The 18383-nt window shown below is 51.6% G+C and overlaps 1 protein-coding gene and 1 long non-coding RNA gene across 8 annotated transcripts in view; one reads left to right on the top strand and one right to left on the bottom strand.

The window, feature by feature from the left end:
- LOC137215008 (beta-catenin-interacting protein 1) overlaps positions 1-18383 on the top strand; it is a 151823-nt gene that overhangs the window by 58969 nt on the left and 74471 nt on the right. For 2 of the 7 annotated variants that reach the window (XM_067719575.1, XM_067719564.1), the window contains exon 1: positions 14881-15041. The exons of the other annotated variants lie outside the window; for them this stretch is intronic. In XM_067719575.1, coding sequence (XP_067575676.1) covers positions 14945-15041 — 97 coding nt within the window. In that variant the 5' untranslated portion in view covers positions 14881-14944. Of the gene's footprint in view, positions 1-14880; positions 15042-18383 lie in introns of those variants that run through there. 7 annotated transcript variants of the gene reach the window in all.
- Positions 12309-14547, bottom strand: LOC137209935 (uncharacterized). Its single transcript, XR_010936191.1, has 2 exons — positions 14171-14547; positions 12309-13302 (listed from the first exon to the last, which is right to left on the bottom strand). It is a non-coding gene; the product is annotated as an uncharacterized lncRNA (long non-coding RNA).

Below are 18383 nucleotides of genomic sequence, written 5' to 3'. Positions count from 1 at the left end.
CCGGCTGAGGAAGCTGGGCCCCTGAAACACCGGCTGAGGACCTCCTGCGTGTGAGCTGGAAGGTGGCGGGTGATGAGAGGGACCCAGCCGTGCGCTGTGGAGACGGAGGAGGCCGCCCGGGCAGACTGATCTGGAGACACGCCACAGTGTCCTGGGAGGGAGCAAAACCCTTGTCACGGAGGAGGTGGACTCAGGCCTGTTGCCAGGAGCCCAGGCAGTCAGAAGGGTCCCTCGGAGCTCCGGCACCTGCCCGTGGGGCTGTCCTCCTTGCCTGTTGTGTGGCCCAGGGGGCGGGGCGGGGTATCAGGGCAGGGCAGTGGCAGAAGCCTGCGGGTCCCCTGGGGTCGCTGGTCCCTGGCTTCTCTCCGGCAGCCAGACCCAGAGGGGGCAGCTGGAGGAGCCCGGGAAACTGCTTCTGAAGGAGGAAGCGTCTGGGGGGCGACGCGCCTGGGCAAGCCCGGGGGTTCAGGCTGGGGCCGGGCATTTGCCGGAGAGCTGGCAACGCATCCTCACCGCCCTGGCCCGCCGGGCGGATTCCTGCTGCCGCTGCTGGATGGGCAGCTGCCAGCACTAGCTCGGGCCTGCTCTGGCCGCCCCCTCTCCAGGCTGTGTGATCTATTCAGGGCCCAAGCATTTGTCCTGGGGGACTAGGAGGGCGAGAGGGGGTGTCCTAGTGCCCTGTCCCTCCTCTGAGACGTTGGGAGGACGAGCTCATGCTTGTATGTGGAGGGCACCAGCAGCTTATGAGATTAAGCTCTTAAAGGTCATTAGGCAGAAGAGGAGGCTGGGGCAGGGTGGGGAGGGGGTGGGGCATCGCCGAGAGAGCACTGGACCTCACCTAGGGTCTGAGCGCTGTACCTCCCTCCGCCACTAACCTGGAGTGATTCCATCCCATGTGTCTGAGCCTCAGTTTCCCACCTGTGAAGCAGGGGCTTGTAGGAGTCATTGGTGCCGCTCCCCAAACACTCCCGAGCGCTCCCTTCCAGGCACACAAAAGGATTGTGTCCCCCTCCCCCTCTTTTTTCAGTTAAGCGTGGCCCTGACTTGCTTTGGCCAATGCAACGTGGGCAGAAGTGCTGGGCCATTTCAGGGGGAGGCTTTAAGAGCTGCTTGGTAATGTTCCAGAGGTGTCTGGCCTATGAGCCTGGGCCCTGGCAGAGCCCTTGTGCCAGTCTACCAATGAGGAAAGAAGTGTGTTGTTGTTTTGTGCCTTGAGGGTCTTGGGCCTGTTTGTTTCGGCAGCATCACCTGGCCTCTCCTGACCGCTAGATAGCACCGGTGATCTCGAGCCTTTGAGGCTCAGTGGCATTCTGACTCTTGCTGTATCAGAGAAGGCTCTGTTCTGCTCACCGCCCAAGGGCTCCCCTGAAACCGTGTGTCTGGGAGCTGCTTGCCTTTCTGGTACCCGAGAAAGCACAAGTAAGGCTGCCCGCATTCCCACCCTGTACCCTGCAAGGCCATGGCTGCCCTTTGCACGCAGGATAAAAATCTCCCCTCCCTTGGGTAGGCAGCCCAAGGCCCTGGTGACCTGGCTCCTGCTAACCTCTGACCTCGTCTCCTGCCACACTTCCCTGCCCTCCACACCCAGCCCCTTGTCTCCTCTCATCACCCAGACACGCTGAGCCTGCCCCCACCTCAGGGCTCGTGTGCTGGCTCTTCTCTCTACCTGCAGTTCTTCTCCACATGGCTGAATCCTCAGTTTTCAGATGTCAGCTCAAGTGTCACTCCCTGTCTTAGTCTGTTCAGGCTGCTACAACAAAATATCACAGACCGGGTGGCTTATAAGCAACAGAAATTTATTTCTCACAGTTCTGGAGGCTGCAAGTCCAAGATCAGGGTGCCAGCATGGTCAGGTTCTGGTCTCACCAGCCCTCATGGTGTCCTCACGAGGTGGAAGGGAGGAGGGAGCTCTGTGGGGTCTCTTTTTTTTTTTTTTTTTTTTTTTTGCTGTACGTGGGCCTCTCACTGTCGTGGCCTCTCCCGTTGCGGAGCACAGGCTCTGGACGCGCAGGCTCAGCGGCCATGGCTCACGGGCCTAGTTGCTCCGCAGCATGTGGGATCTTCCCGGACTGGGGCATGAACCCATGTCCCCTGCATCGGCAGGCAGGCGGACTCTCAACCACTGCGCCACCAGGGAAGCCCTGTGGGGTCTCTTTTATAAAAGCACTAATCCCATTCATGAGGTCTCCACCCTCGTGACCTAATCACCTCCCAAAAGCCCCACCTCCTAACACCATCACATTGGGTGTTAGGATTGCAACATATGAATTTTTGGGGGGGGGGTGGGGCACAAACATTCAGACCATAGCACCCCCTTGAAGGGGCTTCACTGACCACCCTATATTGCTTTCTCCTCCCTGACCTGCTCTATCCCATTTTTCCGTTTATTTTCTTTATCTGAAAAAGCCTTATTTATGAATTTCTTCCTTTGCTTGTTTATCTCTCATTCCTCCCACTAGAAGGTAAGCTCGTGGGAACAGGAACCTCATCTGACTTCTGCACTGCTATGTCTCCAGTACCTGACATATTGTAGCCTCTCAATAAAGATTTGTTAAATGAATGAATAACCTTGACCTTGAAATAGCTTCCTCTGCTGGGCCCTCTGTGACCCACAGATACAGTGACTCTATTTTCTGAACAAAAACAAAGAAACTTGGGACCTACAGAGAGAAGGACATGGTCTGTTTCTCTGGCTGAGGCCTCAGGGCACGTTTCAGGGGGGCTGGGCCCTGACACCTGTGTGGCAACCCATACCCACAGCCCTGTTGGGCCTGCCTTGGCTGGTAAAGCAACCCCAGGCTCAGGGACGTGCAGTGGTCACAACCTTCTGACTTGAAGGCAGCAGAAACCCATCTCCAACTGGATCCCGTCGCTGGAGAGGCTCTGGGGGTAAGTTTGTAGGATGAACGCAGTTGCTGCGGGAACCAGGGCCTCAGGGACTGGAACTGGAGACTCACTGCTTTTGAGGGGATTCTCCTCTTCTAGGTCCATCGCTGCTTGTGTCTGCTTCACCATTTGGTCTTATCATCTCCTTTCAGACTGACCTCCTCCTACAGCAGCCTCAGTGCCCCAAACAATCCCAGGGCAGTGTCTGATTGGCCCTGCTTGGGTAATGTGCCACCTTTGGACCAATCACAGTTGCTGGGGCCTTAGCCACATCCCCTTCCTGTGACCGGGGTGGGACAGGCTCTTGAGAGCATCATCGCCACCAGGGCCACATGCAGAACAGCAGTGGTGCCTAAAGGGAATGATGTTGTGTGATTGGGGACAAGCCGTCCACCACTGGGCTCTGGTGCTGGCTGAACCCCAGGTGGTGAGAAATCCCACGGTGACATCAATCCTGGGTGCTCAGCTAACCTGCCACGGGGGTAGGAAGAGGACCTGCCCCTTGAGATCAGGGTTTTCTTCTTCCACATGTAGACCTGGTTTTGCCATCCTAGAGCAGCACTGTGGTGTCATGTAGCCCCTACCTAGGATGGCGGGTGTCCCACAAGAGTAAAAGAAGGCCGGAAAATGCTACATGCTGTACACATGCTTTTGGAGAGTCGCAGTGTACTAAAGGTTCTGAGAAGTCCTGCAATAAAGACATCCATTTCATTTAGCTTTTCATCTAGCTTTTCCCTCCCCTATTGGAACACAGAACTCAAGTCCTGAGCCCTGCTGCTTATGGGTTGTGTGTGATTTCTCCAAGCTTCAGTTTCCCCACCTGTGAACTGAGTGATAATACCAACCCCCATAGGGTGGTTTCAAGTGTGGAATGGAAACAGGTCTTTGGTAAGTATCTTGTGAGCCTGAAAGCCCTGTGCAGACACCTGACTATTTTCCGGTTTAACCCGGGAAATAACACATACTCTGTTTACCTTACAAGGTAAGTAATCCTGAGTCATTAAGATTAGGGGATGACAAAGGGAAAGGAGGTGACGCATCCAGGATTGGCCAGACAGGTGACTAATCAGAGGTGGGTGCAGAGGAATTCCAACAGCAGTGCTGTGGAGACTAAAGGCTTGGGGGCCAGGAGAACAGAGGCCACAGTGATGGGAAACCCTGGGAAGAGGTGCTGGGCAGGAGGGAGGTGCTGGCTATCACTGCTGAGTCTTTCTCAAGCCTTCTAATCAGACAGCATCACTGGTGTCCACTCCCCGAGCCTTCCTTGTCTCCCATGGGGAACTCTGCATAGGATAGAGGTGGGTCTATGAGTTTGCTTGGGCTGCCTTAACAAACACCATAAGTGACTTAAGAGAAATTCATTTTCTAGGGAAGTCCCTGGTGGTCCAGAGGTTAGGACTCCATGCTTCCACTGCAGGGGGCACGGGTTTGATCCTTGGTCGGGAACTAAGATCCTGCAAGCCATGCGGTGCAGCCAAAAAAAAAAAGAAAAAGAAAGAATGAAATTCATTTTCTCACAGTTCTGGAGGCTGGATGAAGGTGTTGGCAGTGTTGGTCCTTCTGCGGACTGTGAAGGAGAAATCTGCTCCAGGCCTCTCTCCTTGGCTTGTAGATGGCTGTCTTCTCCCATGTCTCTTCACATCATCCATCTTCCCTCTACGCGGCTACATTTCCCCTTTGTATGAGGATAGCAGTCATATTGGATTAGGGCCCACCCACAATGACATCATTTTAACTTGGTTACTTCTGTCGAGACCCACCCCCTCCACATAAGGTCACATTCTGAGTTACTAAGAGTTAAGACTTAAACATAACGAACTTTGGAGAGACACATTCTACCCATAATGGTGGGCATTCTCCCGAGTGGGAGTCTCCCTCCATCTCACCAGCCCAACTCCTTGGCCAAAAGCATGTGGATTGTGGCCTCCTGGCAGAGAGATGGAGCCCGTAATTGTGTTAATTGCCACAATACCAAATCTGCAATTAATATGCCGTGGGAACACTGAGCAAATGGACTAATAGCACATAATTGGACCTAAACTACACCCTCAGCAGGGCCGTGCGGCTGCGCTCCGCTGTTTATGCTCCTTTTCAAATTAGCAAAGACGAGCAAATTAACATCCGTTTCCCCTTCACCCTGCTCCGAGGGGAGCTGGGGGGGAAACGCGGGGAGGGGGGATGCTTGGCAGGCACCCTAGTTGGAGCCCGTCCAGAGCCGGGCACCAGGCTGGCCTTTGGAGCTGTGGGCAGGATGAGGGTGTTGAAGGAGTGAGGAATCCAGAGCTTTCCACAAGTTCTGACACGGGGGCTTTGGCTGACCCCCCCCACCCCCACTAGGATGGCAGAGAGTCTGGTGACCAGGGCATGACTCACATGCAAGTGGCAGCTGTTTGGGGCCTGGGGCAGGATGGGTTCGGCTTTGGAAACTTGAGGCCTGGTGCTGGGATCTCTCGTCCTTATTCCTGAGGTGGTGGTCAAGTCCGGGGGCAGATGGCAACCCTCCTCAGAAGGGCAGATACAAGCTCCTCTGCCCTTTCCGCACGCAGGCGGCCTTGTGTTTCCTTAGCCCCAGGGACAGCTTTCTGGAGCCTCCTCTGCCCGTGCTTGCCTCCTTCAGCGGCAAGGTGCCCTGCTCGGGCCTGCTGGCAGCCAGCCGGAGCTTCTATCCTAACACGTGGCACCCCCGGCCCAGCCAGCGCCCCGCAGAGCCTCCACCTCCCCCACCCACTGCCGCGCGTCTGGGGCTCCCTGTGCTCATACTTGGCCGCCCGTCTGCTTCTCCCTTCTTTCCAGCTCCCAGGTCTTGCCCCAGGGACACAGGAATGGACTGAGCCTGTGGCCTGCGGTTCAGGTAGTGTTTCCTCGCCCATCTATCTGGGCTCCTAGCTGGGCTTGTGGGGGACCAGGGTGGGAGTCGGATTAACAGACTCCTCAGCTGGCCCCCTTCCCTCCCCTCCAGGCCACTAGGGTGCCCCTGCCCCCCAGGGCCTGGGCGGAGGGCGAGGGAGGCCCTTCTCGCTCCAGCGCCTTCCTGAAATTTGCTTGTCTGCCTTTCCCAGGCTGTGCTGGGCCTCCTGCCTGGCTCCTGCTAAGCCAGCCACAGCAGGGCTCATTGAGAATTCTTGGGTCCTCTCTGCGGTTGGTCCATGCATTGGTGTCGGGGAGACTGTCTGCTTCTGACAGTCAGCTTCCTCATTTGCATCCCCTAAATCAATGCCTTCAGATGCTGGAAGCCCAGCGCAGCAACTGAGGCCAGCAGGGGAGAGGAGAAAGGGCTTCCTTCTGCCCCTTGAGGCCCAGGGGTGACTGGAAACAAGAGCCCCTAAGGGAGGGCACAAAGGGGCGGCAGCAGAAGCCCCTCCCTAGGCCTCCCCTGGTCCCTCCCGCCTGCCGAACAGGGAAGGGGGCAGCACCTGCCCTGTGGCTTTGCTGTGATCTTCTGGGCCCTGAAGATGCCTAGGGCTCTGACCCAGTGCCAATCCTGACCATGCATCCACCATACCAGGAGCTCCCAGAGCTGGAAGAGGTATTGGACAGGATGGAGGTCAGCCAAGCAGTTCTCCCGTCTGGACGCCCCTCTGACTTTTCCCGGTGTTGCAGAAACTTTCACCATCAGAGCAGTTTCTGGGAGCTAGTGATGTCGGTAAGAGCTTAAGCTTTATGGCCAGACAGATACAGGTTTGAATCCTGGCTCTACCACTGAGCTTTGTGACCTTGGGGCAAATTACTTGACTTTTCTCAGCCCCAGCGTCCTCCTCTGTAAAAGCATGATAATCATGGTATTCACTGCGTGTGATCGCTGCTAGCATTGAAATCAGATAATGCACAGAATGCTTCTTGCACAGCAAACACTCGCCATGTGAGTCATGCTCGTTATTTCTTGATTTCTGGGGGTGATTAATCCCTGCTACACAGATGAGGAAGGAGGGGAAAAAGGTATCCCTGAGCAATTAAACGAACGGGAGGCTTGAAAGAGCCAGAGTTTCTGAAATCTGGCTCTTGATTTTTACTGTCATTTGCTGGTCCAGGAAAAAACACAAAAAGGCCAGAGGAACCTCTGCTAATTCTATGCTGCACCGTCTTGGCAAATCACTCAACCTCTCTGAACTCCTGCTTCCCATCAGTTAAATAAAAACCCCTATGAGGGAGGTTGTTGTGAGTCCCAAACGCATCAGATGCCCTTGAGAAAGGAAGTATGCTAAACAGATGCAAAATCTAAAGGGCTGCATGAAAGTAGTTATTATAACCATCATCAACTCCTTAGACATCTCAAGTACATTCATATATATCATCAGCACCATCGTCATCATCGTGGGAGCAGTTACCACTAACTGAGCATCTAATATGTGTCTCAGACTGAGCTCAACTCTTCATATGCATTCTCTCACTTGATCCTCACAATAACCTAAAGGAGGTATGGGACTTCCTTGGCGGTCCAGTGGTTAAGACTCCGAGCTTCCATTGCAGGGGGCACAGGTTTGATCCCTGGTCGGGGAACTAAGATCCTGCATGCTGCATGTCGTGGCCAAAAAAAAAAAAAAATCTAAAGGAGGTTGATGATGATGACGATGGTGATGATGACCATTTTACAGATGAGGAAACTGAAGCTCAGAGTATCTAGGTTGTCTGGTCTTTTCTGCTAGTAATCGGAACCCAGGTATATCTGAAGTAAGACCGTGTGAGTAAGTCAACCTTCCCATTTTTTTTAACCACTTATTCTACAACCTCCCCCGTAATTCTAGGAAATATGATGGAGCTACGGATAGAACCCAAGTTTGGTGCTGTTTCCACTGTGCCCAAACAGTGGCCGTGTTTCCTCTGGGCAGTTTCTGCCTTCGCCTTTCCCTCCTCCCTGGAAACCCAGTCTAGTCCTTTCCATCAGCGTGTTGTATGCAGACAGGGCACATCATATTTGGCTTGTGTGCCCTCAGAGGGACCACGTTTGCCCATATGTGGTGTGTGTGTATAGCGTATTGGGTGTATGATTGGTGCTGCAGAATAAAATAGCCACCCCTCCTCTCGGGCTTCCCTGGTGGCGCAGTGGTTGAGAGTCCGCCTGCCGATGCAGGGGACACGGGTTCGTGCCCCGGTCCGGGAGGATCCCACATGCAGCGGAGAGGCTGGGCCTGTGAGCCGTGGCTGCTGGGTCTGCGCGTCCGGTACCTGTGCTCCGCAACGGGAGAGGCCATGGCGGTGAAAGGCCCTCGTACCGCCAAAAAAAAAAAAAAAAAAGCCACCCCTCCTCTCCATGGCGCAGAAGTGAGTGGCACGCGTGCATCCCCTGGCAGCCCATCCAAAGAGAGGAGAAAAGGCTGTGTGTTAACTTTGGGAGTGAGGATAAGCAGGAAAGCTCAATCTCTGTCACTTTTGGGGGTGCAAAAGTGAGCTGCGTGGCTTCTGTGTCAAGGTGAGTTTTCCTTTCCTGGAAAATTTCACCAGCCAGAGATAGCCGATGCTTCACGTGTGGGAATTCCTGGTTCCTTTGCAAGTGGAGAGCTATAGAAAGCTTTGGAGAGAGTCTAACCCAAACCCATGCGCCCCAAGCCGAGTCTCTGGAGACCACAGGAATGCCCCTTCCTAAGTCAGGGTTTCTGCCACTTCCAGAGAGACGTAAAGCCCCGAGCCATGGACAGAAATGAATAATGATAACAGCTGATGTCGTGCGTGGGTTCCTCTATCCCTCACATCCACCCAGGGAGGTGGGCACTGACTTATCTCCATGTTACAGATGGAGATACAGAGATTGGAGAGGTAGAGAACCTTACCCAAGGCCACAGAGGGAGAAACCAGTACAACTGGCAAAAATACAAAAAGGCTCACTGCCTCACTCTTTGTAAAAGCAAAAGACTTGAAACAACACATCATTAGGGAACTGATGAAATAAACTCCAGTGTGTCCGCAGGAAGGAAAACTCTTTCTCTACTCACAACACCTCTTTTTTTAAAAATTTTACTTTTGGCTGCATTGGGTCTTTGCTGCTGTGCGCAGGCTTTCTCTAGTTGCAGCGAGCGGGGGCTACTTTTCGTTGCGGTGCGCGGGCTTCTCATCATGGTGGCTTCTCTTGTTGCAGAGCATGGGCTCTAGGCTTAGTGGGCTTCAGTAGTTGTGGCTCATGGGCTCAGCAGCCATGGCTCACGGGCCTAGCCGCTCTGCGGCACGTGGGATCTTCCCAGACCGGGGCATGAACCCGTGTCCCCTGCATCGGCAGGCGGACTCTCAACCACTGTGCCACCAGGGAAGTCCCCTCTACTCACAACACTTCTGACACCAAATGTGTGGGTCTTCCACACCAAAAATTCTCTGATTCTCTGTGGACATCAACTGGGTGTCCTACAAATGAACTTAATCTACTAATTACCTAGAGTTAGTGCAGACCCCACGAGTTAGGGCTCAGCCCCACCTGCCTCTACTTCTTTTGCAAATCGCAGGTAGTGGGTCCCCAGGTTACCCACACTTGTCTGATCTGGCTGTGACCCTCCCCTTCAGTTTCAATAATTTGATATAATGACCCACAGAACTCGAGGAAACACCCGACTTCCCTTTCCCAGTTTATTATAAAGGATATTATAAAGGATCCAAATGAACAGCTAGATGGAAACGTCCCTAGATCAAGATCTGGAAAGGTCCCGAGTACAGGAGCTGCTTTCTGTCCCTGTGCAGTTGGGGTGCATCACTCTCTCAGCAAGTGGGTATGTTCACTGGCCCAGAAGTTCGCCGAATCCTGTAGTTCAGGGATTTTTATGGAGGCCCTATTATGTAGGCATGATTGATTATTAACTCAATCTCCAGCCCCCTTCTTCTCCCTGAGGTTGGGGCAGAGTGGGGCTGAAATTTCCAAGCTTCTAATCACAGCTTGGTCTTTCTGGTGACTGGCCCTCATCCTGAAACTATCCAGGAGCCCACCAAGAGTCACCTCATTAGAACAAAAGATGCTCCTATCACCCAGGAAATTCCAAGGGATTTAGGAGCTCTGTGCTAGGATCTGGGGACAAAGGCCAAATATGGATTTCTTATTATATTACAATATTATGCCACACGAGGGAGTACTACGCATCTGTGAAAAGGAATGAAGACTCTGTTTGTATACTGAGATGGAACCATCTCCAGGATATTTTACTAAGTGAAAAAAATCAAGATGCAGAACACCTGGTGCGATATGCTGCTTCCCCCCTGCCCCCGCCGCACTGCATGGTATGGGGGATATTAGTTCACTGACCAGGGATCGAACCCGTGGCCCCTGCAATGGAAGTGCAGAGTCTTAATCGCTGGGCTGCCGGGGAAGTCCCGTGATAGGCTGCTTTTTATCTAGGAAAGGGAGAGACATATCTAAATATTCACTTGCATTAAAAAAAATTCCCACAATAGAAGGATAAGCCAAAAAAGACAAAATGGTCATCTTCAAGGGGAGGAGGGGACAGGAAGGAAGAGGCAGGAATGGAACGAGACTTCTCTGAGCATCTTGCTTTCTAGATTTGACTTTGGACCCATGCCAATATTTAATATAATCATATAAGATTAAATGGAGGCACTTCCCTGGTGGCGCAATGCAGGGGACATGGGTTTGAGCCCTGGTCCGGGAAGATCCCACAGGCCGTGGAGCAACTAAGCCCGTGAGCCACAACTACTGAGCCCACGTGATACAACTACTAGAGTGCCACGCGCCTAGAGCCCGTGCTCCACAACAAGAGAAGCCACCACACTAAGAAGCCCGCGCAATGCAACGAAGAGTAGCCCCCGCTCGCTGCAACTAGAGAAAGCCCGTGCGCAGCAACGAAAACCCAGGGTAGCCAAAAATAAATAAATTTAAAAAAAAGATTAAATGGAAATATTATAAAAGGGAAGGAAGCAGATAGATATGGGTTTGTCCCACCAGAATTCCTGCTCTTAAGCACACGTCGTCTCGTCCCTCATTAATTATCCCTTCTAACGGCAATGGAGTGACCTGGCCAGGCCATTAGAAGGCAGCGATGGGGCCAGACCTCCTGGCTTCCAGGGCCTCGGGGAACCCTGGTGGTGGTGCTGGGGCTGTGGTTTTAGTCCTATGTGTCACTCTCATCAAGATTCTCACAACCTTCTCCCACGCAGCCCTGAAGTGGGTTTTCCCCCAAGAACATCATTAGGAGAGCGGCCACAACGATGGCTTGCCTGCCTCCAGCTTCGGTTCCACAAACACTGGCCGAGCAGCACATGCTGTGTTAATAGTAATAACCCGCCCACCAGAGAAGGACTCGGCCTTCTGGCAAAGAGCCTTCCTGCATAAGCCTTCATTTCATCCGTTTCTACTCTGGACTTGGGAATGAACAATCCAGTGAGGAACCCCAGCCTGGATGAGGAATGCCTCCCAGGACCTCAGACAGCTGGAGGGTCTGACGTGGAGGGGCAGGCTGGCTCCAAGTTGTGGGATCCCGTGCAGGGCTTTTTTTTTTTTGCATCTTGGGCGTAATTTCCTGTAGGGAGAAGGCATCGTTTGGGCTCAGACATGAAATTGAATCCCAGGTGTCCTTCTTTCGAGCAATGAGCTGAGCAAATTTTACATTTGCTCATCTGGAACCATAAAAGTGCCTTCTGGAAAGAGTTGCTGGAGGCATAAGTAATATGTCACTTCCAGGTAGAAAGCTTAGGCTATTGTTATTAGCAAAAGCCATTTCAAAAGATGCGGCACCATGGAAATTCTGTGTCCTCTCTACTTACTGCACAGATGGGCTGACTATACGTTCAAAAGATCAAGTCTTCCTTGCCTGGCTGACAAAGCCACCGGCTCAACCTCCCAGTCAGTCGCCGCCTAAGGATGGGCCTGGGTGGTGCCTCATTTCCCCCACTCCAGGGCTCCCAGAGCTGCTGCTGAGTCAGCAGCTGGCTTGGCTCAGGCAAGGACCCTCTCTGCTACCCATAGCCTCAGCTTGGATCGATCCCCATCTCAGGGCCATTTTGAGGCCATCCATCACGTGGAGACCTCTGAAAAGTGCCAATATGGCTGAGGCTATCGTCAGGCCAACCAGAGACTGAGTTCACTGGTTTCCCTGGCTTCCAACACGCTCAAGCTGAGCCTTGCAGCTGGACTAACTGTCCTATGGGCACTATCTCAGCGTGTGCGGGTTGCACTGAGCTCTGGGGCCGCCTGCCTGCCCACCTGCCGCTGGACCTGCTTAGATCTATGTCTCTGTTTCTCTAAGGGACAGAGTGGGTAAGAAGATAAAGGGATCAGGATTGCAGACACCAAAGAGCTTCAGTTTGTGTTGCTTATAGAACTGAATACATTTTCCCTCTTGGCATCAGCCTATTGACTCAAAACATAGTTCCGAGATTATGCCTTTCTGATTTTATGTTTTGTAAATCTCCAAGGTCCCTGGAAACCTACAGGCTATGTTTTTTACTCTCTGAGATGTGATCTGCATGATAATAATAAAAAACTAACTCAGCAATTCATTTCGTTCATCACCGAGTGTTTATTGAGGACCTACTGTATGTTCAGCAGTACGCTAGGAGCTCAAAGGAAAAGAACAAACTACCATAGGTTTAGACCTATTGTATATTAGTCTCTAGGAGGCACTTTAATTGCATCATCTCATTTAATTCTCACAACTCTAGGAAATAGGTATCATTATCCCATTTCACAGGTGAGGAAAGAGATTCAGAAGGTTCTGTAACTTGTCCAAGGTCATTCGTAGTAGCAGAAGCCAGAATTCCTATCCAGTGCTGTCTGACTGTACCATCTGGGTCCTTCCCACTAGAATAGTGTGGAGAAGAAGAGGACACATGTAGAGTAGTCAATCAACAGCACAAAGTAGCAGATTACGAAGCCTGGATTGTTGGGTTAAGAGCATGTGGGTTTGGGGAGCGAGGGCCTGATAGTCCAGAGGACTTCCTGGAGGAGGCAGCCCAGAAAGTGCACTGGTAGGACCTGAGGCTCAGGGCAAAGGTTGGGGATGGTGTACTATGTGATGCTGCCCCTGGGAAGGAATGAACTTGAACTCAGAGAGTGGTGAGACAGTGGGCCCTGAGGTCAGCTGGGTGGGGCCCAGGCATGAGGGGTGGGAAGCCCAGCAGAGCTGTCTGGGCCTGATGAGGTGGCAGCAGGGAGCCACTGGGAACCAGGAAGGCCCGGAAGCAACAGCAACACCCGGAGAGGATGACTCTGCAGTGCTGGAGAGAAGGAGTGGGGGGCATGGCTTGGAGATGGCAAATGGGGGGCCAGGCAGGTGCCTGGGGGAGGGGTCTATCCAAGGGAGTCTAGTCCTCTTGGACTCAGGGGCGGGATGGGCAGGGGGATGAGATGTGGAGTCTTCAGGCTTTGGTGGAGGATGATTTTGAGGGACAAAGGACAGGGAAGAGCATATTCCATCGCAGACTGCTTTGAAACTCCCTCCAAGGTCACATCACACCTCTGTTCACTGCTGTCCAAGGTCTTCCTGTGGCCTGTAGGATTAGGTCCAAATCCCTCATCCTGACATTTAAGGCACCTCACAATGGCTTCGATCTACCTTTCTGGGCTCTTCACCCACTACTCTCCTAAATAAGTCCTCTGCTCTCCACAAACTGAGTGACTCATTCTCCTCCCAGCCTCCCAGGCTGCCTGCCCACCCTCCCTCACCCCATCCCAAGCTGGTCTCGACAAAGCCGTCTCCACAAAGCCCACCAGCCGGTTAGACCCTCTCAGCAAACAGGGCCAAGGGCAATCACTGTGCGGTGAATCACCTTTGATAGCTCTTCCAGCAGAGTCTTAAATAATTAACATTTTATCGTTTAACCTTTGCTGTGGGTGTCTCCTTAATGACAGCCCTGTCCTTGAGGGCTGATCTTTTTACAGTATTTGTTTCAACTAGGGAAGTCATTTCGCCTGAGTTTCCTTCTCTGCAAAATGAAGCCAATAAAGTCGGCTCATAGGGCACAGTGCCTGGCACTCAGGAGACCATCCATGACTGTCCTGGTCCTTTCCTCTAGTGTGAGGCGCCCCCAGGGGTCGGGGGGAGGTAGGGACCCCAGGACAGGAAGAAAAGAGGAGGACCCAAGAGCCCTGAAGGGACCCTTCTTCATCCATTTGGATTTCTGCATTTCTAAGGGACCGTTAGCATCACACTAAGATCTAGAAAGGGTCACCTGCACAACCCGCCTTTAAAAAGCCACAGACGGATTTCTTCAGCAAATGGAGGAATCCTGAGTTACAAATTCAGGACGGACTTGGAACAAGCAAGCTCCCTCCCAGCGCTGGAACCGCTGCAGCACGTGCTGCGCAGCCCTTGATTGTTTACAAAGCGCGTTTCGCTGACCTCGTCTCCTTGAATACCTTTCACGACCCCGCAAGCTCCCTCTCATCACCGCCACTTGGCAGAAGAGGGCACCGACGTTCTGGGAGGCGACGTGACTTGCTCCAAGTGGCGCAGGGTGTTGGCGCTCAGCGGCCCTGGGCTGCACCCTCCAGCGGGGTCTGCACTCCTTGGGGTGGGGTTGGGAAGGGGAGAAAGGGGAGGCACGGGCCCCAGGGTAGCTCTCGCTCGGCTCCGGGGCCTGTGAGCGCGCGTGGGGATGAGGAGTTGATGCCCTCGGCTGCGGCAGCTGACAGGGGGGTGCAGCCCCCGGATCCTCTCCCAGCCTCTCTCGGGCCCAAATCCCCGGCGCGGCCCCGGGGGCGCGCGCTCCAGGCCCCGCCGTTGGGTTCGTAGGCCCGCGCGCCCCGCCCCCCCCCACGCCCCGCGCGCTCCCCGGGGCGCCGCGCGCGCGCCTCGCCGTCGCTCCCCTCCCCACCCCGCCGTCGCTCCCCTCCCCGCCCCTCCCGCCGCCACCCCGCCCCCGGCCGGGTACCCTCGCCGGACCCGAGAGAGAGCGCCGCCGCCATCTTAGTTGCTGCCTCTGCCTCCAGCGAAGCGCTGCCTGCGCCGAGGGGAGGGCGCCCGCGGCCCGAGCGCGCGGCCCAGCGTCACGGCGGCGGCGCCTCCTCGGACCCCGGTGCTCGCCGCAGCGCCAAGCAGCCGGCCTCGGGCCACGAGAGCCCCGCTCGGCGCCCCGCGCGCGTCCCTGCCGCTCCCGCCTCGGGCGGGCCGCGGCGCCGGGAGCCGGAGCGATGCTGCGCCGCCCTGGTCCCGCGCTGGCCCCGGCCGCCTGGCTGCTGCTGGCCGGGCTGCTGTGCGGCGGCGGCGGCGGGGTCTGGGCCGCGCGAGGTAAGCGTCGGGGCCGGGTAGGGACGCGGGGGCTGAGCGCCGGGAGCCGGGTCGGGACGCGGGGTTCGGGGCCCGGCGCGCGGCTCTGGGTCGCGGTGCAAGAGGCTGTGGACGCGCGCTGCAGGCGCCGGGGGGAAGCTGGCCGACCCCATCGCACCCGCGCCGGGTTGGTGGCTGCGCGGATCTGGGGGGACGTGCAGAAGGGCCGAAGTGTCGGTCAGTCTTCCTCGGCAGCGCCCGCAGGCTGGGGAGGCATCCCTGGGGTGAGATACCGGGTACGTGTGTTGTGTGCCGAGATGTGCATCAGGCCGGGTTTGCACGCACAATTTTTGGTGTGTGCTTACATAAGAGCCCACTTCTCCGCATCCTTTCCCCAGATCCCGATTATCTGCTGCTGCTCTACCGCGGACGCGGCGTCTGCGCCCTTTTCCGCCTCCTTCCAGGGTCTTTTAAACGTGTTTTCGAACGAGCCAAGGCTGAAACTTCTGGCTCCCCTCCCACCTTTTCACCCAAAGGTGAAATTGTGATGAGGTTTACGACCGTCGTCTCACCCGGTGTCAGAAATCTTCCTCTCCTCCACCCCCGACGCCTTGGTGCAGTTTTTCTGACAGTAATTTAGGTCGTGCAAAAACGAGAAACCCCTCTTTGATTCCTTAGGGCCGAAATTATTTTATGGTTACTTGGCCAAAACATATTACTTAGTGAATCGATTGTTTTGTTGTTGTTTTAACCTTCAACCGCTTAATCTTTTCAGCGTTACACGCTCTCTGATATTGACTGATCTTGCCAACGAAAAGCTTACGCATTGCAGATATATGCTTCCGAGTGGATCTTGGAATCATAAACATTTTCCTCGGCCTCGGAGCAAAGTAATCTAGGTGTAGTCTATAGAGTGCTTGGATCTATCCTTCTGATTTTTTAAATCAGAAATTTTGAGAGAGGGAGGGTTGATGGAAGGCCGAATGAAATGGTCATATTTCAATTTAGCAAAGCTTTTAAAATAATTATCATTTTCTCTTTCTGGGCATGACATATCAAGAGAGTATGGTGTTCACAAATTAAAGGGCAGGAGAGGCAAGTGCATGTTTTGTTGTATGTTCCTTTCTTCACATCCAGGATGATAAACTTTGAATACTTCTTTCATTTATTTCATTTCTAACATTCTTTTGACTCTGTCAAATTCAGGTCTCAGTCACTAAGTAGCTAATTGTTCTCAGTTTGATTTTACATCAAGGTAAGTTTGAAATGTTCTTTCCAGATGTGGGATGGAGGTCTCTAAGTCTAATAGATCCAAGAAAAAATGTCAAAGTTTGCTTCTCTTGGGGAAAACCCACACAGCTTAAAAATATGTGCTTGGATTGGGTATTTTGGGAACAGTTCAAGTATATTTAGTTTAGTCAGTGTTAATATTTCTTGTTAAAATCCACATTTTCTTAAGTTTGTCCATTCACCTGCATTTGGTGTTCATTATTGAATTAGCAAATGGGCTAATTAATTAGTCCATTAGCATTAATGAAGATTTCAGCTATCAAATGTCTTCATTATGGCGGACTAACAGAAATCTTATGTGAAAGACGTGTTGAGGGCTTGAGTCCTTTGTAATTTGCTAACTTTCTCTAAGCTTTTCTTGGTGCATTTATAATGCTTAAGAATCTTAGTCTTCCAAATAAAAACACATTTTAAACATCAGTTATTCTATTGCATTTGTTGTTTTTTTTCCAGCTTGCAGGTTAGAAAAACGTCTCATGAATGTTCCATGAAATGCTAATAAAACGATTTCATTTTGAGATGTTACAAATAAATTTTGTATTTAAATAGGCAGTTTGTGGGGACACTTTCTGTGGGCTAATTGTAAAAGATGATCATTTCAACTAATACCTGAATTTTTAATCCTGCAAAACAGTGTGACATTAGTAACTGCTGTTCATTCATACTGTAGCTACCTCTAAAAATAATGGGGGAAAGATAACGTATAAACAAGGAGAGAATGTGAGGTTTTGTAATATAAATTCCATTGTGACTATTAATTCGTTGTTTTATGGAGAACCCTAAATTTCACTTTAATTGTAGCTGTAGTTCTCAAAAAACATCAAGTAAACCAAAACATTAGGAGAAATTTCCTTGGCATGCCCTATACTGCCTTCCTTCTCTCCAGTCCATCAGTGATCGGGAAATAGAAAACTGAAATAGAGAAAATAGAAAGCTTATATGAATATTAAATAAAAATAAATGCAATCTTGTAATGCGTTTCAAAACCAATAGATAACATTCACTGTTACTTTTCTGTTTGCGCACAAACTTCTCAGTGGAGCCTCTCCTCACCATCCTGGTTGAAATTTCATCTCTCGGAACCCCTGAATCCTCCCTCCCCTGCTTCACTTTTTCTTTTCTCCATAGCACTTACCCCGTTCTAACACGCTCTGTTATTTACTTATTCTGTTTATTGCCTGTCTCCCCTCACTGGAACATATGCCCCAAAGTGGAAGGGTATTTTGGTCTGTGTTGTTCACATATGTATCCGCACACAGTAGGCACTCAGTGTTTTGTGAATGAATGTATAACTCTGTTCCAGTTTAGGCAGCGTAGTGTCTTTACATCCTAATTTTTACCTGACAGATAAGTGTTACGTACTGAGAAAAGCATTACAGACAGAGTATAAAGGAACTTGAATTCTACAACACGGATATAAGACTTCATTAGTAGGTAATTTTTCAAGGATTCATTATGTTGATTGCAGCATTGGAGTATTAGATCATAAAAGTCTGTATCAGCCTTTGACGGCTATAGCTCTGTGGCTACCACTTCGAGTTCATTTTTCAAAAAAACTGTAATTCTCAGCTTTTTGGGAAAGCTTAATTTTTTACCTTGTTTTTCACAAGCAACTTTGAGGAAAAATAATTTTATTATAGACCTAAATATTACACTTAATTTAACATTTTTATTGCTGAAAGTAAATTTATTTCACGAGACCTATAACTAAAGAAATAATAAAATGTTAATAATAAAATGTTAATAATCCTGAATGTATTCCGATTTAAGAGCCGTGACTCGATTAACTGGAACCCTCAGTTAACTGGAGTCCAGCTTTTGGCTGCATCCTACTCTCAGGAAAAAAACCATAAAACCAAACAGTTTCCTAGAAATTCTTTTTAAAAAGGAAGTTTTAGGCATTCATATCATACATTATCTGGGTCAGTACTATTTGATTTTTGAGCCAAAAAAAGCAGTTAATTAAGTTTTAGGTATGAGGAATATGACCAATAAATGAATTTTTAATGAAATGTGATAACATTTTTTTATTGGAATTAGAAAATGCTATAATTCCATGATACTAGTTTTAGG

Source organism: Pseudorca crassidens, chromosome 2 (assembly GCF_039906515.1).
Source record: "Pseudorca crassidens isolate mPseCra1 chromosome 2, mPseCra1.hap1, whole genome shotgun sequence".
Classification (NCBI taxonomy): Eukaryota; Metazoa; Chordata; class Mammalia; order Artiodactyla; family Delphinidae; genus Pseudorca; species Pseudorca crassidens.
This window is presented reverse-complemented; position numbering and strand designations above follow the sequence as displayed.